This window comes from Erpetoichthys calabaricus, chromosome 3, assembly GCF_900747795.2.
Source record: "Erpetoichthys calabaricus chromosome 3, fErpCal1.3, whole genome shotgun sequence".
Lineage (NCBI taxonomy): Eukaryota > Metazoa > Chordata > Cladistia > Polypteriformes > Polypteridae > Erpetoichthys > Erpetoichthys calabaricus.
The window spans coordinates 161,865,450-161,890,010 of NC_041396.2; the positions used below are offsets into that span (position 1 = coordinate 161,865,450).

General features: G+C 36.6%; 1 protein-coding gene and 1 long non-coding RNA gene across 3 annotated transcripts in view; one reads left to right on the top strand and one right to left on the bottom strand.

The window, feature by feature from the left end:
• Positions 1–888: 888 nt before the first annotated feature.
• The window catches only part of LOC114648437 (uncharacterized), a 33,187-nt gene continuing 9,514 nt past the window's right edge, over positions 889–24,561 (bottom strand). Inside the window, exon 3 of the long non-coding RNA XR_003715700.2 lies at positions 889–5,778. This is a non-coding gene — a long non-coding RNA (uncharacterized LOC114648437). The remainder of the gene's footprint in view (positions 5,779–24,561) is intronic.
• On the top strand, positions 19,958–23,359 carry foxa2 (forkhead box A2). 2 transcript variants are annotated; one of them, XM_028797464.2, is made up of 2 exons: positions 19,958–20,558; positions 21,792–23,359. In XM_028797464.2, exons 1-2 carry the CDS (start codon positions 20,490–20,492, stop codon positions 22,968–22,970), a joined length of 1,248 nt encoding a protein of 415 aa, XP_028653297.1. In that variant the 5' UTR covers positions 19,958–20,489; the 3' UTR covers positions 22,971–23,359. The 2 variants fall into 2 exon arrangements, with proteins under 2 accessions (XP_028653297.1, XP_051780345.1); XM_051924385.1 differs by lacking the exon at positions 19,958–20,558 and adding an exon at positions 20,620–20,714.

The following is a 24,561-nucleotide window of genomic DNA, read 5'->3' on the forward strand; positions in this document are numbered from 1 at the left end:
CTCAGTTTAAATTGGACAGTATATAATAAATATTTATAACTTCATAATAATCATATTTTGGAGATTGGTCATATTCAGATCCCTCAACAAAATCTGCCGGTTTATTCATAGACATTATCATAAAAATGTTGAATCACTCAATTTGCTTTTTTTAAATAATAGATTTTTGAGACAAGTATGATAGAGTATAATTCATCACAATTCCATGATTAGAAACTATGTATCTTTTCCTTTACGTTAACATTTAACATTATACAAAGTTATTGTCTGTTTTTACCTGCATTATTATCAATCTTTAATTTAATATTGGATTTTTTTTTTTTGGTATCAGTAAGGTGCTGCTGGAGTAAGTGAATTTCCCCTTGGGAAATAAAGTATCTATCTATCTATCTATCTATCTATCTATCTATCTATCTATCTATCTATCTATCTATCTATCTATCTATCTATCTATCTATCTATCTATCTATAATTATGTTATCCAGTAACCAGTCTTTCTTTTTATACAGCTATTTCCAAAGTTTCAAATAACAGTTAAGACATTTGCAGTAAAATATATAGACTTTATAGGTGACATTGGCATGGGAGCCACTATGCCATTGTGCTATATATGTCCCCAAACCCAAAGAATACCCCAGGTAAAATTGCAAAATGACCCTGGGGTAATGACTATAGGGCAGTCTCTTCCTAAACAGTGCATACCATTTTTTCTGGTGGTGTCCTCTATGCTACCCTGGCTAACAAGGAATTACATATAGTGATCTAGACAAATTATCGAATAGTAGAGATTATAAGGGATTTTCAAGAAGAATGGAAAAATAAAGAAGATGAAAATAAACAGAGATTGTTAACCTGTCTTTGAGGGATTTTTTAAATATTGTGGTCACTACATAATAATTAAGGCCCTAACCAGGATTTAAACAGTAAATGTTTAAAAAAGCCTAAATTCTTTGGCAGTTACCCTATATTGCAAAAAACATCAGGCTTTGCATTAACCACCTGGCATGTGCTTCATGTCCCTAGTAACCATGTAGTATCATAGCAACCAGGCACATGAAATGGTAACATGTATGAAAATCACAAATACACAATTGTGGAACCCATTCAAGCAAAAACATGGAAATGGGGTCTCAAGAAAAAAAAATCTTGCAATGTTTTTCCACAATGACATTGCTGCCATAAACAATAGATTGTAAAGACAAAAAGTGCCAATTGTGAGCATTTGTGTCATTTTGAGTAATGGCTGCTCTCTTCTACCTTGTGAAATTATCTCCTCTTAAAGTGATACATACAGGCCACAAGTCATGGATGACAGAGATTAAAGAAGGGCATAGCAGCACAATAAGCTACCCTCTTAATTACAGCAATAAGCTTTATGGTGCCATTTACTACAGAATAGGGAATTAAATATTTTTTGCATTGCTGATGGGTAACATTGTCACTTAGCAATCCAATAATCACAATGCCCAACTTCCTTCTTATTCCTGCTAGATGTCTGAAGATGATATTTAAATGTCACCTGTCTTTGTACTGTGGCAAATAATATACTACTACTTCTACTTCCTTAATCAGGCCACAAGTTTTTTTCTCAGAGGCCAGAGCTGATGGCAGTTAATCGCAAGACTCCCATAAACATAGCTGCACTTCCAACATAGCTATTTGGAGACACCAGTTAACCTGAGAGCTCAGTGTTTGGAATATCAGAAGAAACAGGGGTTCATTAGTGTAGCAGGTAAAGATATTAATGGTACTACAGTGCCATTTGTGTTACTAAGCTTCCTTAGCTAACTGGAATTAAATTGTACACTTGTTTTAAAAAATCTTTGTGTTTATACCAAAATTAACCTATCCTTTGTGTATATACCTAACAAACAGATGTAGTCCCTCAGGCGGAGTTGTGTCTTTCTTTGAGAAGAACTTCCATTTCTGAATGTTTTTCTTTCTGGGCCAGCTCCTCTGAATTGATGTGAAGGCAGGTGCAGAACAACTTTATAATCCTATACTCTATATAAATTTCCTTGAGCTACACTGTATAATAGTGTTTCATATCAAAAGGTAGCATGTATGATTCCAATTGTAGATTACAAAACGCAGAAAATGTTGTAAATAATATTTTGTTTCCAGATGTTGAAATTACTTTTAAATTGATCATTAGATTTATTCATTTTAGTAATTTAAATTTTGTCTGCCCATGTTTATACGTTTGGTAGCTTGCAAGGTAAAAGCCTGCTAAAGTATTTTGCTGTGAGCCATTTTGGTTTTAGCTGAGACAATGGAATTAATTTTTCTTTTTCTTTATCAGCCAATTGCATTGCTAAACATACAGCTTGATTAAGAAAACAATATGTGACAGAGATGTTTATATTAATTGAGCAAATAACTAACTGAAATATTTGTAGCTTCCTTAGCCTCTTTTTGCACTCTTTTATGTGTTTTCTTTCTGGATTTCAATCCTAGTGATACAGTTTCAACATTATGTGAGATTACTGCTTGGTTGCCTGCAGAACAATTCAGTACTAGTTGGCACCTGCTTTCCACAACCACAAATTTAAATGATTTCTGAACCTTGATAGGAAGTATTTGGTATTCAAAAAAAAGAATTGAATGTTTTATTATAAACATCCAAACAACAGTTCCATAGTCCACTGTTGTGAGGGGGTTGTCCCCATGCTTTTTCTTATAACAAATTGCTGTAGCACAAAATCCCTGATTTTAACAGTGCTCATAAAATAGTTCTCAATAGGGTTCTGTTCAGTTCTGGTGTGTTAAAAGTTTGGCTGGCCAGTACAGGCTTGATAATATTGTTTGGCAAATGCCGTAATGCTACATAAAACTACGTTTTTCATTGCTGCCATTTTTGTCACTTGTGTGTTCTTCTTTTCAAAGGTGCTATTCGGTATGTGTGAGTATGTATCTGGCTGTAATTAACACTTGTTCTGTATGAATGCTGGGCACTATAAAAACTAATATACAACAAATTAGAGTTTTTTATTTTACCTAACTATGATAGATTTGTCTGTTTATGGCCTCATTGCTAATATGCACCTGTAGAGAAGTCTTCTAAGAATCATTTCACCTTTTCATTCACTGTGCTTCTTTGGGAGTAGCCAGGGTGACGGATCAGGTTCTTTCCTTTTTGAAATTGATACTAAACTAATTCTAATCCGGGTGTGCAGGCTACATAATTATAAGGTCTTGGTATACTTCACAATTCTACTTTGCTTCTACTGACCAGTCAAAACAGTGCACAGGGTAAAACAGTACCCTTTCTCTCTTAAGAAGAGCCGAAAACAGACTAAACCATCATAGTGGACAACAATTCCATTTGGTTAAAGCTTGTATTTAATTAACTAATTGTAGTCTACATATAAATTACTTAAACATTTTTCATTGCCAGGAAAATGCTGAATTTAAAACTGTATGGATACTTTCTATTAGCTTCTTTAGTGAATGTATTGTGTTTCCAATAATTTGGTTAATAATTTTTTAATTATTTCTGTTTGTAAATGTGATCAATTACCTTGAATGTTTTGAACAACAAATAGTCAATGATAGATCCTGTACACTTAGAATATATCTAGCCTTCAGGCATGAACATGTGCTTCAAGATTGAACTTTCCAAGTTGTGCACTCTGATAAAAGGCTGTTTAGCCTGTGTCAACTGTCAAGAGTGGTGCATCTATTCTTTTTTTGAACACAAACTAAAAAAAATCACTATTACATGGTATGATATCCTGGTGCATATGCAAGTGATTTCTCACTTCTTAATTTTATAGGACTAAGTGACTGAAAATATTTGCTGGATATTCCAATACTCTGTAATAAAGCCTTGAATGCATTTGGCACTCTTCCAAAAACACCATTAACTCTTTCACTTGAACTTCAGCTCGGCCTCCATTTACAGTTCCAGAGTTTAGATTTAAAGGTCAATACCAAGAGCCTGTAAAAAACACTAGGGATCAATGCAATACTGTAATCTGTGAGCTTGATTTAGTTTTAACATACTAAAAGCTGGAGAATTTTTCCTGTCAGCCATGTCAATATTAGGACTGTAAAAAAAAAACTTTAAAGAAGTTTAGGGATTGGAACACTTCTGTTTTGATAGAAGAAAGTTATAGCATGTAGCTGATCAAGCAGAAAGCCAGTTGGTCAGAAGAACATGCAAATAGCTCACTGAATGTGCTAAAACTAGTCAATATAATACATATATAGTATTGATTTGTAGAAAGTGTGTCACAGCCTTATTGAGTGGAGCCTGCTTAAATTGACTGATGGAAGACATCCTCTCCAACATATGCCTAAAGTTTGCAACACATTACATGACTTCTAGTCAGAAAATATAACAAACATAATGATTGTAGTTGCTGATCTCATCACCAGAGGATGTCAGTATATACGACTAGTGTCACACACATGCGCTTGGGAGTTAATCGAGGAGGCCGTCTCAGCGTCCATCACTAGGCCCAACGGTTGTTTATGGGTGGTGAGTGTTATACCGCTTTTACTGTTTGACTAGTCTCTCCCGAGTATTACGGGGAACACAGGGTCCTTCATTATGGCAGCTGCCAGTCTCTTTATTGCCCCGTCATAGCTGACAAAGCACGAGGCAGACTTATACTGGCGGACATCAAGATATACACAGGTTATACTGGTCTTGGGTTTAAGCCATTGTCACGGCAACACTGAGTGGCAGGCAACAATTGGAATGTTATTGCCAGAATCGAATATGGCTGGTGTTTTAACTCCATTTTATAACACCTCCCCTGTATGAGCACAAGCCAGAGGGTTAGCGAGAGCACACCACCTCCCCGTCTTCGTGCCTCCGCAGACCCCTTTCTCCCTGCCGGAAAATGGCTGCTGTGGGTCAGAGGGTCCCGGGGTTTGCTTAATAGTGTGGCAATGAGGCATTGAGATAGGGACACAAGAACGTCCGGGTTTACAGGGTTCCTTTTCTGATTCTTCCAGATAGGTTCCCACTCTTAATGATTGTATGACCTCGATTAACAAGGCCATGTACTTAATCGTCCGATCCCAGGCAAGCTGGGAGAGGTTGTACAAAAGAACTCTGAGTAGTAGCGCACACGCCACCTGCTCGACTATTTGTCGGGTGTTATTGATTTCTGGTCTTAATTAGCACCTGACTTTAGTCCACAATTGTGTGGTTTGGGAGCCAGTCGGCAGTTGTGAACTGAATTCCCATTGCATCACTCTCCTTGCCTGCCAGCCTGGGGTACTCCCACATTTATTAAGTGTCTTTCAACATTGTGGAGACCAGTGAAGTGTCAATTCACCCGGGAGCCCATAATCAGTCCCCCATGTGTTTCCTTCTGAGCCCTGCCCTAGTCCGTAGGCACTTTGTCCACATGCCCCGGGTTCTTTAGCAGCCCCTTGGGCTGAAGCGCGCCTTAAGTTCCCCCCACCAAAACCAACCGACCCCCCAGCAGGAGTGTGGGACCGGTAATCTCTTTCCTGTCTCCTCAGTGGTCGGTTATTCGACTGGTGTGTCTTGGCTCTTCTAAGATCCATCTCCTGTTTCGTGAAGGAGGCCATCCTGCTGACTATGCCAATGTGAAATAAATGACTGGACACACAACAAAGGTTTGGGGCAGCCACCTGTATAGTTTTCCTGGCTGTAAAAGGCTTTCAGTTGAGTACAATGTGTACAGATTTGAGTCCAAAGTAGAACTGATTAAGTATGAAGAATGAGGTGTTTTTATAGTCGATTCCCAGAAAGTGACGTCCTCGGGGCCGGGACAGGCAGGATTTCTCGTATGTGGTCTGTGGAGAGAAAAGAGAAACATTTAGCACAACCTGCTGCCCCCAGGCCTGGCGTGGAATTGCCATTTTCTGGTCCTTTTGGTTGACTCCCAAGCGCACGTGTGTGACACTAGCTACCACAGGGGATGATAAATTAGATGATTCCATGATGACTTTTCAATACAGTTTCACATTTACAAAATACCACGAACGTTGTTTTTCCTGAAAATTAATAACATGCTACATGTCAGAGCTGGAGCTATACAGATGCTCTCCTGGTACAGTGAGTTCAGCAGCAGTCTTGGCCCTTTTTTTTCTTTTCTCCCTTCTGTTGTGGTATTTAAAACACAAGACATCAAACATACAAGCCTTTCATCCTTTTGCAAAGTCAAAAACATCTTTGTTCCTTATTCCTTAAAGTATGTAAACCGGGCCTGTGACTGATGAGTGCTGGAAAAGTCATGTAATGTGACAGAGCCTTAAGGAAGTACCTCCCACTCCCCCACACAACTGCCAAACACCCCAATGAAGAACTGCAAGACAATTGTATTGTTCAAAGGCTTCAATTCGATTGTTTTATAAAAAATATTGTATTACAGTGAATTCAAAAAGGAGTCAGACCCTTTCTGCACATGTAATTGTGTTGTAGATTTAATTTTAAATAGATGAACTTCCCCTTTACATTCAATAATCTTTAATGAAAAAGTGAAAAAATGTTTTCAGAATGTTTTGCACATTTATGAAAAATAAAGAACTTAAATTCGTCATTCATTTAAGAATTTAGACCCTTAATTATCCTTGAGGATGTGTCCAGAACTTGAGTTGAGGACATCTGTGAGAGACTAAATTGACTGGACATTGTTTAGAAAAGCACACACCTGTGCATATTCAGTAAGTTCACATAATTCACATTGCATGTCAGGACAAAAACCAAGCCATTAAGTCCAAAGAACTCTGTGTAGACCTCCATGATCAAACTTTGTTGAAGCATAGATCAGGACAAGGGTATAAAACCATTTCTAAAGCTTAGAGCATTCCCAGGAGCACAGTGGCTTCAACAATTGTGAAATGGAAGAAGCTTAGGACCATTTGGACTCTTCCTAGAGTTGGCAGCCCTGACAAACTGAGTAACTGGGCAAGAAGGGCCTTGGCCAGGGATGTGACAAAGAACACAATAATCACTTTATCAGAACTTCAGAAGTTCCCTGCTGTGTTGGGAAAATCTGTTAGAAGGACGAACATCTCCGCAACACTCTATCAATCATGCATATTATGACAGGCTGCTTGGAGTTTGCCAAATGGCATTTAAATGACTCTGAGAGCATGAGGAAAAAGATTATCTGTTTTGAAGAAACAAAAACTGTACTTTTTGGGCAGACATCCAAGCATTAGTCTTGAGAAAACCAGGCAGTGCTCCTCGCTTGCTTAATACATCATGCTATGGGGGCACTTCAGAATTAAGGAAAGGATTATTGCAACCAAATACAGAGAGTCCCTTGAAGAAAACTAACTCCAGAGTGCTTGCAACCTCAGACTGGGGTGGTGATTCACCTCTCAGCACCACAATATTTGGAAGCAGACAGTCAAGGCAATGCTGGAGTGCCTTTGGGTCAAGTCTCTGCTTGTTCTTGAGTGGTCTACCTAAGACCCAGACTTAAACCCTATAGAACAGGGGTGTTGAACTGCAGGCTGCAGGTTTTCATTCTAACCCTTTTCCTAATCAGTGACCAGTTTTCACTGCTAATTAACTCCTTTTCCCTTCATTTCAATAGCCCTGTTTTTAAGGAGTCACTCCTCTGAATTGATTCCTTTCTTCATTAAATGGCAGCCAAACAGAAATGATACATGAAACGAGCCAACAGATTACCAGCTAAACTGGGATTTCAAACACCAACCAATTTCACTCCAAACAGTCTCTTAATGAGAAGCTGATTCTTGCTGTTAATTAAGCCCATTATTTAATTCAATGGCTTGTTGCTGCTCTCATTCTGCCACAGCAGACATTTCCAAATCTGTTGATTTTTCTGTTTTTTTCTAAGAACATTTTCAAAATGTTTTGGTGACATGAGAGATCAACCTTACTGAGACATTCACCTTTATTTATTTTCAGATATTGTGTGATGGGCATAGGTGAGCTGGTCATATGGTGGCTTGTTTGATGTCTCTTTATTGTTTGGCTACTAATTAAGGAAAAAGAGACAAGGTGCCTGAGTCAAGTTAATTAAAACTAAAGCAAAAGAAGTTAATTAGCAGTAAAAACGGCTCACTAATGAAGAAGATGGTTAGAATGAAAACATGCAGCCACTGCGGCCCTCGAGGACCGGAGTTCGACACCTGTGCTATAGAACATCTGTGGAGAGACCTGAAGATGGCAGTTTACAGGCATTTCCCATTCACTGAAACTGAGTTTGAGGGGATCTACAAGGAAGAATGGAATAAATTGCCCAAATCCAGATGTGCAATGCTTGTAGAGACTTACCAAAGAAGTCTCGAAGCTGTAGTTGCTTCTGAACGGGCCTTTGCAATGTGCTGAAATAAAGCTCTGAATGCTTAAACACATGAGAGAGTGCAGTTTTTAATTTTAAAACCTTTCTGAAAACATATTTTTACTTTGTCATTATTGGTTATTAAATGTATACTGATGGGCAAAAATGGCAACTATATCCATGTAAAATTAAAACTGCAACACAATAAAGTGTTCAGAAAGTGAATAGGTCTGAATATTTCCTGAATCCAGTGTATATACTGTACTGCAAATGCATGCATAGAAGTGATAGCTGCATTTAAAAAGTAATTAAAATAATAAAAATTTAAAAAGTTAAAATATACCTTATTAATTAAAAAATACCCAATGTTATAGACCACACTAAGCCAAATCTTTGAATTCTGGAAATGTCTCAGTAATACTTCTCAATTAACAAAAAGTGTTTAGTCCTTCATGTGCCGCGAAGTAAATGGCATCAATCCCTTTTTTCTATCACACACCTAAACATTCAAGGTATAAACACTAGCTGCTGCGCCACCAGAACTCAAAATACCCATATTCAATAACTACCGGTAGATTAAAACTAAACAAATACTTTATTTATAGGTTTCTGTTAGTGTATTGCATGTAGCACACTCTTTTATGCTTGGCTGTGTGATTGTGCCCTGCAAAGGAAATGCATATACCCTGCCGCTTCTTACCTTACACCGATGCAGACCCAGGCGGAGTGAGTCATGAATGTTGGCTTTGTGCTTCTACTCTGCCTAAATGTAACTTTGACTTTATTAAAATAAATATATGCCTATAACATTTGTTCAGCCAGTGTCCTTTGATTGTGAGGTATGTACTTTCTTGACCTCTCCCTCCACATACATGCCCGATATTACTGGCTGCAGAACTGCTGCAGTAATTACTGGCTTTCCTGTGACCCTAACCTGAGCTGATTAAATTTACCTCAGCACATACAGAATTAAATGCATACCTATGATTTTTGTTCACTTCTTGTCACTTGATTGCACGTATGCACATCCTTCATCTATCCCTCACTAGCTGTCACAGGAAATGCAGGGCACGCATGAGCATGATGATACCAGGTAATATCTTTTGCATAATAACACAATACTATTGCAAAATAATGAAATACTTTTGTGAAATAACACATTAATTATTGTAAAATGATGCAATTCTTTTGCAAAATAATGCAATAAAATATTTTTGAGTGGCAGAAATAAGCTTCTGTAGAAATTGGTCCAGACAACAAAGGTGGAAAAACAAACAATAAAAAAGCAATAGCTATAAAAGCACAACAAAAATTTCTAATAAGGTCTACAGATGAACATTTGACCAGATGTCACCAAGTAACTAGGGCAAAAGTGGGCAAAAGTGAAATAAGCCAAAGAAAAACACACCACGACAATCCTGTTGCTGAGGCAAACTGTTTTTAAAATATTCTAAAATGTACTTGGTTGAATGCTGATTTATCTTACAATGTCTATTCTTCAAGGTTTAAGCAACATGCTCTGAGTGAATAGCATGAACAATTTCTCTGCTTTCTTAAAAAAAATAGGTACAGAGGCCACAAACACAGAAACGCTCTCCATTAAAACTAAATTATCTTCAATGTAGTCCATCAAATGTTTGATAAACAATCTTCCAAGGAGAAGGGCCACATATTGCTTTTGTTATTGTTGTGACTGCAATACTGGCCCAACCAGACACAGCACAATGCAGTCCCTGTACTCCAAAGAAAGCTTGTTGCACTTGTTTAATCAAATTCTTCACAAGGTTATATTTTGAGTCCAAAAAAAGCATGTGGATTCTCTAAAGTGACACACCTGAATACTTGCATCACTATTTGAAATCTTGCAAATTCATGAAAGAAATCCTTATAGTCACTTGGAAGCCAGTCACTGTCAGTTTCTCTTCAAGGGACATGTCTTAAATACAAACACCAGGGGCAGCAATATACAACTGTTAGTTAACTCAAGTCCAAAAAACAAATAGGAAATTCAGTAACTGGCACAGATGTGGTTAAAACTGGCAGAGATTGGTGCACAGGCTATAACAAACAAAAACAGTAATCATGGTCTTTGGTTAGAGAAGGGAGTCAAAGTGCAAGTGGGCAGCTAATGTGTCTAAAGTGCATGCCTAATGTGAAATTGGGTAAGCAAAGCAATGAACTAAAACATGGGTGTTTAATAAAATCACAAAAAAATAGAATTTTAAGACTGACCTTTTCCCCCTGCTTCTACTAGAATATTAGAACATTCTAGATGAGAACAGGCCATTCAACCCAAACAGCTTGCCAAACCTGTTCACCTGATTCCTCTGAAATAACATCAAATCGAGTTTTGAAGAGCCCTACACTACTATTGTCAACCACCATTAAACTTTTAAATGTTTCTATGATATATACCTTTGGATAGTTTATTGGTCTTTTTGAAAAATATATTTTAAAGTAACAGTTACAACCCACTGAACTAATTTCCTTCATAATTTTAAACATCTTTAATCATGTCACCTCTTAATCTTTATTTACTTAAACTGAAAAGTCTCAGCTTCTTCAATCTCCTCCCATAACTCATACTTCTTAGTCCCAGAATCAGAATATTTACTCTTTTCTCTACCTTTTCAACTGCTGCTACACCTTTTTTGCACTATGTGGACCCCAACTGTACACAGTATGCCACGTGAGGCCTCACTAGTGTATTGTATAACTTAAGCATAACTTCAACTCACTTGTACTTCATGCATCATGTTATATAATCAAACATCCTATTACCCTTCTTAATGGCTTCTCTACACAGTCTACAGTAGATTTGGATAATGACAAGTCCACTACAACTCCTAGGTCCTTCTCATAAAGTATGTTTTCAAAGTTCAGAATTACCATTGTGTATAAAAATCTAATATTTTTACTTTCCATGTGCATCAACTTGCAGCTATTTAAATTAAATGTCATCTGCTACAAATGTGTCCATGCCTGTATTCTTTCTATAGTGATTTAACTGTTCCTACAGTGACCACTAGGGGCAAATATCAAAGCTCCAAACCCTTGACACAACTACAATACACAGTCCCGGCTTCAAATAAACTGTTTTATTTTCATCAAATAACTTTTCTTCAAATAAAGGTTTCTTCTTTATTAATTCTTTGTCTTTCTTCTCCACTCCTCCCAAGTGAGCTTTGCCTGACTACACTCCTGACTCTGACTCACCTGGAGAAGGTGGAGGAGCTTCTTTTTAAACTGGATCTGGGAGTACTTCTGGTGCAACAATGTTGCCATCAAAGAGCACTTTTGGGTCAGGCAAAACTTCAGTAGGAGAGGGGCGTGTCCTTCTGGATGCCCCCCCAAGTGTGGTACCCAAGTACCTCAATGGGGCTACCCATAGTGCATGCTGACCTCTGGTGCATAAATGGCAGCTCCACCAGAGTGATGAGGCCATCCAGAGTACAGGAGGAACCCATGTCTCTGAGATGGCATTTCCTACTGTCCTTCCATTATGAAGGCCTCCTGGACAGGTAAAGAATCGCCATCCATTCCAGCTAGAATGCCAGCCTGACCTTGCCTTCTATGACACTACATTATCTGCCATTCCACCCAGTTTGGTATTATCTGTAAACTTAAGCCACTTGTTATTTATATTCTTATGAAGATTATTTATATATATTAAAAACAGCAACAACCCTAGCACTAAACCCATAGGGACATCACTTGTAACAGCACCTAATTCTGAAAAAGTTCTGGTGATTAAGCCAGTTTTGTACACACTGATCCCTGAATTCCCACTTTTCTTAGTTTGATCAGTAGCCTCTGATATGAAACCTTATTAAAAGCTTTCTGAACATGCAGATATATGGTATTATATGCACCTCATAGAATTCTAGAAAATTAACAAAACAGCATCTTCCCCTCTAAACCCGTGCTGACTGCTCACTATTACACCTGATTTCAACATGTGATGCTTGATCTTTACTTTCATTAATTCCACATGTGATGCATGTTAAGGTTATTGCACTTTAATCATATACCATAGACGGACAATATACCACTTGCCTGCACTACAATTATGTGAACCGCTTGTGCTACCTGTTACATCTGCAAGCAGACTGTGTTTGGGAGAAAGCCAGTTGAATACACAAAAGCCAAAAAACAGTCAATGTCAGGAGAATAAAAAGTACTAGTGTCAAAGCCAAAATGAGAGACAAAAGTCATTAAAAAAATACAAGAGGAAAGAAGACATTAAACTAAAATTTCATTAGCAAAAGAGTTTAAAAGAGCGATTACAAAAGGGTTTTGAGTCTGCAAGTTGGATGAGAAAGGAAAATCTAGGGGGACCTTTTAACCTGTTATGTCGTGCCATGACCTCAAAGAACATGCCCCAAAAAACAAATGCCTATGCCTTAATGACCAAAATGGCAGCGAATGTGAGGAGAATTACTACAAATGGATGTCACAATCAATCTCAGTGAACCAGAAAATGCAGAAAAAGTGTTTGATTACCAGAATCAATACAGAAAAACATATAGAATCTCCAAAAGGAATGCAAAGAATGCTGTAATTCAGCTAAAAAATATACAAAACACATATACCATATATACTCGCGAATAAGTCGGGACTTGATTTTACCGTATAATTTCTGGTATTTTATAATGTCGGCCGTATAAGTCGAATGCGGAAAATTCACACTATTCAATAGATTATGATATGCTAACACCCAACTGAGAGAGGTTAACCACGGAGCACACTACCTTTTTTTTCTATGTGGGTGCAGCAATGTGATGTATCAGCGCATACTCCTAACCTCTCTCTCTCTCTCTATTGTGCCTACGTGACCACGCGGTAATACCCAAACTATTCCGAAGCAACGTTTGCACCGATTTGTGTTTTTTGTATCTTACATACTCATACAGCTTTATTGTAAGAACATCCCTTGTCTACGATGGAGTGTTCAATCAGAAGAAAATATGAAGCTGTTTTTAATTAAACATCGTTGAAGTAGTGAAAGAAATTGGTAACTGCACTGCTGCAACAAAATTCGAAGTGTCTGAGAAGATGATGCAAAATTGGAGGAGCAAGAAGATGTAAAAAAACAAAAAAAATTAAATGTTGCATTTTTGAACGGGCGTATAAGTCGGATCTGATTTTATGATTGATTTTTCAAGGTTTCAAGACCAGACTTATATGTGAGTATATACGGTAGATCTCTTGTAAAGTTTTCAAAAATGTATCTTGGACAAAATACAAACTGTGAATGATATCATCAATCTCCCTTCCTATCTAGGTCATATGTTTTGGGAATACTCTACATTCAGACCACCCTTGGACAAACTTTATTTTTAACAAATCTCTCAGATAGCCATGGATCTAAAAATATTCCCAATCCTCTAATATTCAGAGTAACACCAGATAGGATAACATTTTGAAATTAAAAATCTATTGTGATATCTTACATTGATTGGACTTTTCTTAACTGTAATAATCCTAACCCTCTTCCAGTAACTCAGTGAGAAAGCTCTAAATTATATTAAACTGAAAAAATGTTTTCTCTGTGAACAATGGTTCAAGAATTATTTAGAATTTGCAAGAGTTCATTAATGCCATTCTAAAGTGCGCTATGTCTCTACCATATCTTTACTACTGTTTTAATAGATCCAAGGAACCATTTTAGAATGGGTTCTTTTGTCACATCTCTCTCAAAATTTAGCTGATGTTATATTACAAAAAAATATTCCACAAAAATTTATAAACATATTCTAAGCAATGTATGCAGAATATTGACTGAAGCCAAACAAAGTTGCATCCTTTCATCCTTCTTGTTTATTATTGTTATGAACTATATACTAAATAAAGCAATGGATAAGTCAAAATTTGGTGTCCAGTGGGACATGCAAGATCAGCTGACTGACCTAGACTTTGCCAATGACATCGCCCTGCTAGCTGAGGATGTCCTGATGCTGCAAACTATGATTAACAACCGAGTCAACCGGACTGCACCACTGGGTTTGGTTGTGAGTGGTGACAAAGCCAAGATAATAATAATAGGAACCAACACAAGCACCCATCCAGTTGCTGTGAAACAAACCCCTTTGGAGGAAGTTGGCAAATTCACCTATCTTGGCAGCAGCATAGCACGAAATGGGACCGCCAAAGATGATGTCCAAGTGCGACATGGTAAAGCAGTGGGCATTTTCTGGAAAATCTACAGCATTTGGAAGTCACCCACACTAACACTAAACTTGATTATTAAGTTGTACAAGTAAATTGTTTTACCGATCACAGTTTATGCCAGTGAGACATGGTCTATGAAGTAAAAACAGCTCACAAACTAAATCTATTCCACCAAAGATGCTGCCGGAGAATCCTTAAAGTCACATGGTTGGATCACATGACAAATAAGGAAATAATGAACCGAACAGGGCTAAAGAGTCTACAGGACATTATGGAAGAATGCAGACTTAAGTTTGCCGAACAATTCTTTCAACTGTCCAAAAACCATCCAGCCCACGTTGTGATGGAGTGGAAGCCCACTAAAGGACAGTGGCGAAGGGGACGTCACAGGAAGACTTGGACATTACAACAAGATCTCCAAGCTCGCTGTGTAACTTGGGAGAAAGCAACTCAACTGGCCACTGACAGAGCTAAAAGGTCATGTTTTGCTGTCCCAGGTTTCCCACTAGTGGCTGGAGTAACTAAGGTCTAAGGAATAGTGTGTTGCCTGGCTGAGCTGATGCTGTGTGAAGGGTTATCAACTGCGGCAAGTTCAGCCACAGTCCCTGCCCTTTTTTATCTTTGCTTTGTTGTGGTATGTAAAAACATGAGACATTAGACATACAAGTTTCTGTTCTGTTTTTGAGGTCCAAAACACTTGCATTCCTTGTTGTGGTATTCTGTGCATTTTATTTCAGAATAAGCATTCATTGTTTGACAGATCTAGTGTACAGAGATCCCGGCCCTTCAACTAAAGACAAAATCAAACCTGTTTGATTGTATTGGAACAAGCTGTATACTAGTTGGAGTGAGTTGCAGGCTGTGTCACATTATGCATCTGGCTTCATAGGAGTGCGCCAAGGACTGTCTCAGACTCACTAAGATTATGAAAATGAAGGCTATGACTGAAAATCGCTGGAAAAGTTGTGTAATTTCCTTTAGGGAAAGAGAATTGGATGAAATTTTTTGGAACACAATGTCTGTGTTCTTATATTGGTTGTATCTAACTGTGTTGTACCTTTGTGCTTTGTTCTCTTACTAAATGTTATATAAAAAAATAAACAAAAGAAAATAGAATGTTTGACAAGCAAATTAATTTGATTAGCTAATATCAAAGTTGTCTCAGTGACTTATCCAGATATTTTTAAGGTTTCTGTAGAAACAGTATTCTTGTCCTCCTTCAAGGAATTATCTATTGTGATTAAACATATATAATATTCACTACTCAATCAAACTTCATTTAAAGATGTCTTCTTCAAATGGACACAGCAAAATTGTTTAACCATAACTTGTCCACAAGTTTACCATCTCTGTTGTGAACCTGTCTTTATTTGTAATAAAGTAACCATTCAGCACTGTGCACACCATATTTGGTAGACTTCAGGTAATGCTTTCTTGGTGTTACAATTTCTATCTTCACCAAGATACTTTAAAAATGTAACATATTTAATCACCTGCACTGTAAGTAAGGTGGCTAAACTTAATCTAACTTAATCTATGGTGTGACAGTTTATTTAGATAGATAGATAGATAGATAGATAGATAGATAGATAGATAGATAGATAGATAGATAGATAGATAGATAGATAGATAGATAGATAGATAGATAGATAGCTGGCATTTTTATCCTACGTTAGTTACAAATTACAAGTGTGCCACATTGTATGACATATACAATACACAGTATTTTTTGGAATGGCAGATTAGATGACTGGCTAAGTGCTGTGCTGTGAAACAACAGACAATTTTATTATGCAGTATTGTCCTTATATGTTTCTCACAAGGCCACATTGTCACTGGAAATTTAAAGGTTTTGTATTTTCAGTTAAAACTGTTTATTCAGTAAATCACTTCTCTTAGTATAAAATTCCCTGTATATACTAAATAGGATAACGAATATCTGTACCACAGCACACTCAGTAGCTTAATTATCTAATCAACCAAATAGTAAACAAGGAAAGTTATACACTTTCTGTACTGTTGATATTGATCTATCAACAGATAAGGACAAAAGGCTGCCCTTGAGTCCATTAGCCAATCATTCTTATCAATAAACACTCTCTAACAATGTGTCCAGGATATCACAGTCAAGTAAAAAAATTGTACTTGAGAAAATTGGTCTGTGAGAATAACCCATAAAAAGCAGGCTGAGTCCTCCAATGGAAAAAATAGTCAGTGGATGATCTCATAAAAGGAATTATTTTTCTTTACACTGCTACCTAATTTAAAGGGCACTAATGAATAAATCAACACAAAAAAAGACTATTCTTTATACTATCTCTCTTGCTTATCATTAGTTAGTATCTTCTTATGTCTTCATGTAAACAAAGTGTGTTTGTTATTGTATTTAACTACAGCAAGGTTAATTTATTTTTAATTTAACATATTGTTATAAACTGCTAATTCAAAAAACAATGTCTCTTGAACAACAATTCGTAAAGGTTAAATTCATCCAGAACAATGGGGAAAACACAACTTAGTGATTGAGACTATAAATGGATGCCTTAATGTATATTTTAACAGTAATCTTGAGAGATACTGCCAGAATGCTAATTTGGGCATTTGAAACATTCAGTTTAGGATATTAGTCCTTGCAAAGAAAGAAAAAAAGAGAGAGAGAGAAAGAAAGCTTACCTTTTCAAATGGAAATCTGAAAGATTAAAAAATTGCAGTACTGCATTTCAACAATGTGTGTACATGTGAACTTCATTTTCCCTCTCAGTAAACTTTACATGTCTGATTCAAAGCCCATTCAAAGTGCCTATGTATATTTGAAAATATCATTGTCACTTCACTTTTCACAGTTTTCTGAAAATGCTGCACCACTGACTTTGAAAAAGATATATATTTTAAAAGTATGTTATCATAAATATATATTGGTCCCATTAACACGCACTGGTGTACGATTTCTGTTTCTATTTTACAGAACACGTTATGCAATTCCATCTCCTCACTGAGGCTCAGGACCCTCCTGTCGTACTGGGAAGAATGAAGGGCAACAGTCAATGCTTGTCACGGCCACACTCAATAATAACAGTGTAAAAAATTCGGCAGGTTGTGTTACAGAAAATTGTTCCGCAGTAGTGTTTCTGCAGTAATTAATAACATGTTTCATGTTGGCAGCTACAGTTTCTTTTTAAAATTGTGTTTACTATAATACTGAAAAATTGTAGAGTAATGTACAGTATACAGCATAATGTCTAAGCTGATGTTATTGAGGAAGATTTGTTTTGTTTTGTTATCGTCAGAAATATTATTGCGCAGAGTACTCGATTACACTGTATATATTATCTTAAAGAGCTCTGCGTGCACACCTTAAGAGATTTTATCTTTAATTTAAGCATACCCGCTGCTTTCAGGTCTGACGTAAGACTTCCGCATCTCTTGCCAAAAAATGTAACAAGTATATTTTTATAACTATCTATCCACCCATCTGTCAAGCTGCTGGAGCTTTTTTCGTACGTAGCCGTGAATACAGTATATATCAAATAAGTAAGAAATTCAATGTGCTTTTTTATTTATTTATTATTTAACTTGAATGAGTAAATTGACTAGAATGTGCTTGCGCCTGCCGGGGTACGTTGGGTATCTCCGCATCCCGCAAACTGCGTATGTTAAGCGAATTCGGTGAATAAATCATGGATGGATACACTGAAGTGAACACCCAGAAGATTTATAAAAAATAATATTTGGGGGAAGTAAGGGTAATACAGCGTGTAAAATTTGTAAGCCGAATGACAAAATATAAAGTTAAATAGTAAGCATAAACAATTGCTTTACGGGTGTTTTTTTTTATTTAAACGTTTTAAATCTAGAAAAGTAATTTCTTGTGTTGGGTTAATGTTTTTGTCCAACAACAGTCTGTAGCGGAGTTAGTTTAAGTAAGTTTCTCTAGATTTCGTAATAGCACAGTTGATCTGATGCCAATGCAAGCTGTTTTAACAGTAATAAAAGTTATGTTTAATATATACTAGTTTAAAAGTGTAAATGCATTCTGGAAATATGAAATGTCTTGTATTTGTCTAATAAATGTGCAGTTAAGTTTTCACTATTTTAGAACGATATAAGACCAATTCTGTTTAAGCTATTGAAATATTTTTTCTTGCATAGCCATTTCTAAAACTAGCGCCTCATCGGAGTGTTTACGCAACCAAGGGTGTTTTAAATTTTAATTTGCACATTTCAAAAGCATATTAAAAACATTGTTTCGAAATGCATATACTCCCACGGTACACTCACATACTCGCACACTAAAAGAGTAACATTTGGGCAACTATAACAACAGATACTGGGATTCTTTTCTCCTTTGGTCAATAGAGGGCGCATTGATACTTTAGTAATTCGCCAGCCCTTAGAAAATAATTGTTAATTTTGCATACAACGTCGCAATTAAATGCTTATGTGCAGCACATTTTAAAGTGTGACGGTATAATTTAGCATGTATTTCAATTAAAAGCTTTTATTTATTAATAACTAATCCATTACCTTTTAACAATTGTAACGTTTTAAGTGATTTTATTTCTTTTTATTTACTGACATATAATCTACATTAATGAAGTAAAATTACTGCAAAACGTCGATGTTATATTGTAACACGTATTACTAGTAACACTAGTAAAAACTACATTTCTGTTTTTCAAAGTGTATATATATTTAAATATATGTGTATTTGTCTTTTATTATTCTGATTACTTTAAATTAAAAAATACAGAATAAACAAAATCTTAAAATTGACATACGTGCAAACATCCATTTATGTCACAAAAGGGGAACGAAACACTGACACTACTGCGGTGGAATGCATTTCACTGTCTAGTTAGCCCTATTTATAATAAGAGTCCCGTAAATATTTTACCTCTTAGTCTCTATGTAATCGGTAAATAAATTAGAAGAGAAATGCTAAGATTAATTCCACTTCAAAGAGCAGCGGTGTTTTCTGAAGGCTGCTTTATCAGTCATCGCTGTAGAGATCCGTTAAATCTCTGATGATCAAACACATTAAATAAACTTTGCTTTATTTAATGTCTCAAACAGCAAGCGTGTCCTGTAGAATCAATAAAATGACTGGCCTTTACCAGCAGAAAGCACTGTCACCTGCAAGACAGGCAGGTAGAAACGAGTAGAAAGGAGATTATTTCGCAATGTAAAGCAACCACATGCTTCATATTTTATGTATATGAATTAATGAAAATATTTTTAATCGATATCCATTTGTTATCGTGCTTCTAAATTAATTCACGGTTTTGTTATCTTACACTGATTCAGAACTGTTTTTAATCCTAAATCATTGTCTTTGGCTAAACGTTTGACAGTGTTTCGAAAAAACCCGTAGACTCTGGAAGCAGATTGTTATTGTAATGCCAAGGCTGTTTTGGCAAAATAAGAAATCATGCCCATGCAAAATTTCCAAACTGTTAAACTATAATTTGGGACGCTTCCATGAAATACCTCGTTTTTTAAAGCTGCAGCCCAATGAAATGTTGCTTTGTCGTTGTTGTTGTTTATTTTTATAAATATTGCAGTACAACTTTTATGTTTAAACCTAATCGAGAAAGTCTGATAAACAGAAAAATAAAAGCATTCTCGCACACACATTAGTGTAGCATGACTTAAAGCAGTCTTTTTTTCTGTTGAAAGGCAATCAGATTAGGGTTTAATGAATCCATTCAAATGGCTTTATTCTTTATAGTTAGTGCAGGTGCACAATAGAGGGCCAAGCCGAGGAGTCTCACGCCTAGGTGTGAGCTGATTATTCAAATAGGGCTGCGAAGAAATAGGGATTGGAGGCTCGTCTGGCACTCACAGCTATATCATAGAGACTACCGCCAGCCACCAACGTCACTTCAGGTCTTGTCATCATCAGACGCTATTCACAGCCTCTCGGCACCACTGTATCGAAACCTACACATGAACAAACCCTTCACTACAAATAAGAACTGTTTTCTGGGAACTTGGAGGCCTGTGATTTTTAACTTGGGAAGCTGCATTTTATCTTCTTTCGAGAAGTTATAAGTTACGCGTTTTGCTGCTTCCACGATGTTGGGCGCAGTAAAAATGGAAGGACACGAACATTCTGACTGGAGCAGCTACTACGGAGAACCAGAGGTGGGTAGCCTTTATTTTTTTGCCTAAAGCCGATCCCTTTTTATACAACTCAGTATTAGCCCTGAGATAATATTAACTTTGTGATCAAATATTGACTTGAGGCGCCTCCAAATCCTCCTCGATCTCTGAGCTGCGCTGCAAACTTGAGTTTGGCATGTGAGAAAAACTTTTTTTCTAATACTAACAATTGAACAAACGCATTTCTTTTAGGCACCAAAGATTACTGCATCACTATGTGACCTACAACCAAATATGTGTATGTGTATATGTTTGTATATATAGTGTACAGATAAACAGAAAGTACAATCACACCAGTAAACTATACAAAGACAGAAAGCATTTGAGCTTACATGTCCTTAAGGAAATGTCGCGGCTTAAATAATAATGCACACAATGTGTTTTTTTACTTGTGTACGTGTAATTTGGTTCTTTAAATTAATTCAAAGTTTTATCATTAAAGTATTTAGTAAGAAGATTGTAACATTACAAACCCACATAATTTTAGCTGGTGAAATACACACACGTTTACACACCCGCGCATACGTATACGGTTTTATACATATAAGTGTGTATACCGTTTATATATATATATATATATATATATATATATATATATATATATATATATATATATATAACTATTTTATTTATTTGGATCGTGTAAACTAAACCGCCTTGTACAACATTTTTAACTAATCATATAGTAAAGTTAATGAATACTCTAGCTACTAAATCTGTCTGCTTGCAGAGGATATTTTCGCTAAATAAAAGTATGTGCATTCTAACAAGCAATTTCTCATATATACCGTACTTTTAATGATTGTTCGTAACATTTAATGCCACAGAAACCCGTCAGTGCTACATTAACCCTAGAAGTGTATACATGGAAAAATGTTGCTTTACTCTATAAGAGTTTATTTAACGCTGGCGATTTTGCTTTGAATAGAATTTTTTCAAATAAATGAAAAATTAGGATGTATTGTTCTTTCAAGAATTGATTTCTATCGGTTTAAATTCATTTAACAAGAATTTATTAGTAACACAAGCAGTTTATTTTGTCAAACTAAATCTGACAAACTTCTGCCTTCACAAGATTAAGGCGTCAACCATACATATACATGTAATAATGTCATTATGAAACAGATGAACAATTTCAGAACTTTTCTATCATAAAACGTAATTTATAGATTGTTTGGTGTTCGTTATTTATATATTTCTTTTCTTTTATTCTAGTGCTACACATCTGTAGGAAACATGAACCCCGGACTCGGAATGAACGGCATGAACACCTACATGACAATGTCTGGCATGAGCACCACAGCCAACATGACGGCAGGCTCCATGAACATGTCGTATGTGAACACGGGGATGAGCCCCTCTATGACTGGCATGTCTCCGGGACCTGGTGCTATGAACGGTATGGGCACTGGCATGACTGGTATGAGTACGGCTCTTAGCCCTAGCATGAGCCCAATGAGCGCTCAGGCACCGGCAATGAATGCTTTGACATCGTATACCAACATGAACGCTATGAGTCCAATGTATGGACAGTCCAACATTAACCGCTCGAGGGACCCCAAAACATACAGAAGAAGTTATACTCACGCAAAGCCTCCTTACTCCTACATCTCTTTGATCACAATGGCAATTCAGCAATCGCCCAACAAAATGCTTACCCTCAGTGAAATCTACCAGTGGATCATGGACCTCTTTCCCTTTTACCGACAGAACCAGCAGCGATGGCAGAACTCTATTCGCCATTCGCTGTCTTTCAACGATTGCTTCCTGAAAGTGCCTAGATCACCGGATAAACCTGGCAAGGGATCCTTCTGGACCCTGCACCCAGACTCTGGCAATATGTTCGAGAACGGATGCTATCTGAGGAGACAGAAACGCTTCAAATGTGATAAGATCCAGGTTTCAAAGGAGTCATCTAGGAAAGCTTCTGACGGGGGATCCAACAGCAGCTCGGAAAGCTGCAATGGCAACGAATCCCCCCATTCGACTTCTTCCTCCTCAAACGAGCAGAAGCGGTCCATGTCGGACCTGAAGGCCAGTCAGTCTGTCAGTCCGGATCACACAGCCTCCCCTACATCGCAAGCGCAGCACCTGATGGCACAACATCACTCGGTGCTCGCCCATGAAACGCATCTCAAACCGGAGCACCACTATTCTTTTAATCACCCGTTCTCTATTAATAACTTAATGTCGTCTGAGCAACAACATCACAAAATGGACCTTAAAACGTACGAACAGGTGATGCATTACTCGGGATATGGCTCTCCCATGGCTGGAGGCCTTTCCATGGGCTCAATGGCGAGCAAAGCGGGCTTAGACTCGTCGCCAATTTCCAGTGAAACCGCGTCTTACTATCAAGGTGTGTATTCTCGACCTATCATGAACTCCTCCTAAGCGTTTAAAGGCCAATGAACTACCCCTCACGCGCACACTTTGTAAATTTTGTAAAATGATAGTTTGTGCATATGACCTCTGAATATTTTTGATGTTCTACTCTGATTAGATGTCAAGTTTGTTTGGTACATTTTTTTTGTTTTGTTTTGTTTTGTTTTTTGTAAAACGGATGCAATGATAAATGATATGCGATTAAAATAATATGGACCAAAGTACGGTTTCTATGTATAATAATGAAATAAAGGTTGGGATATATTGCTGTAATTGACTATTAGATACTGTTTGGGAGAGTGAAGTGCTTCAAACGAGTAATTTATCGTTTGTGTATTCTTTTATTTATGCATTGTAAATGTGTATTCTGGTAGTAAAAATGAATTGCAAAAACCCTATATTTAAGTGGTTATTTGAATTTTTTAAAATTCTGTACGATTTATTATAAATTTGCGCGTATCGTCACACATATACATTTATCAATTATATAGTGATCTCTATCTATCTATCTATCTATCTATCTATCTATCTATCTATCTATCTATCTATCTATCTATCTATCTATCTGATAAATATTTTGTTTCATCTAATTTACGCGGTATTAGCCTAATAGATGAAAGTGCTATACACTATATTGGGAAAGTGTTAGCTGGTATTTTTGGTAGATATGAAACATACTTAACCTACTAAACAAGGCAGGTATGCTAAGTTGTAACTGAGACCCAGTTTGTGCTGAAATGGCTTTACTACAAGGTCTTTAATATCCATTGGGCTACTCTGTCTAACTCCAAACACGAAAGACTAAAAATTCGAGTGATGCAGTCCGAGTGGCGCCAGGTGAAGGCGGATTGTCTGCTATCTTTCTGCCTTTTAGTCTCTTAAAACGGCAAGATTGTCATAAACAACACAAAGCCAGACTCGGAATGCCATTGCTAAGTAAAACAATAAAAGGAAAGGTACATATTTTTGTGCAAATGTATTACTAGAGTGTTGTACCGTGTTAGCCATTATGAATGTATAAAAGCCAAGCAAAATGACACCTTTTATTGGCTAACTAAAAAGATTACAATATGCAAGATTTCGAGGCAACTCAGGCCCCTTCTTCAGGCAAGATGTAATCAAATGTATAAATACACTCCACTTTTTAGTCTCCATTTCCTTTATAATTATTTTTATTACTGATGTAACATCGCTGACATGTGCAGAACATTAATAGATTAATCAATTCTTTACATTTCATCAGACGAAACCATTTCTTATATAAAAATAGTTATGCAGGCCGTTTTGTATTGTGCATAGAATGTGTTAATGCAAAATTTAAGATGACGTGAACAATGTAACACTTTTTAGTGATATAGACTATAAAAAGATCAAAATAAGAACATTTGTCAGTAAGGTATCATTTTCTATTCTGTTTAAAAATGTTTATTTTTTTTTAAACTTGTATGTAAGAAGATCTATATCCATCCATCCTTAGGAATGATTCAAATGCTTAATAGTTAGCCCAATCTCCTCAAATTGTGTTTGTTCTCCAAATCGCAATATAATATAAAATATTTTCTACACTTGACTTAGCGCAAAAAAAAATTATCCACATACG

Bases quoted from the DNA above. Each gene is read 5' to 3' on its own strand.
- foxa2 (XM_028797464.2), top strand. From the start codon at position 20,490: ATGTTGGGCGCAGTAAAAATGGAAGGACACGAACATTCTGACTGGAGC. The intron at 20,559-21,791 runs GTGGGTAGCCTT...CTTTTATTCTAG, and splicing joins GCTACTACGGAGAACCAGAG to TGCTACACATCTGTAGGAAA.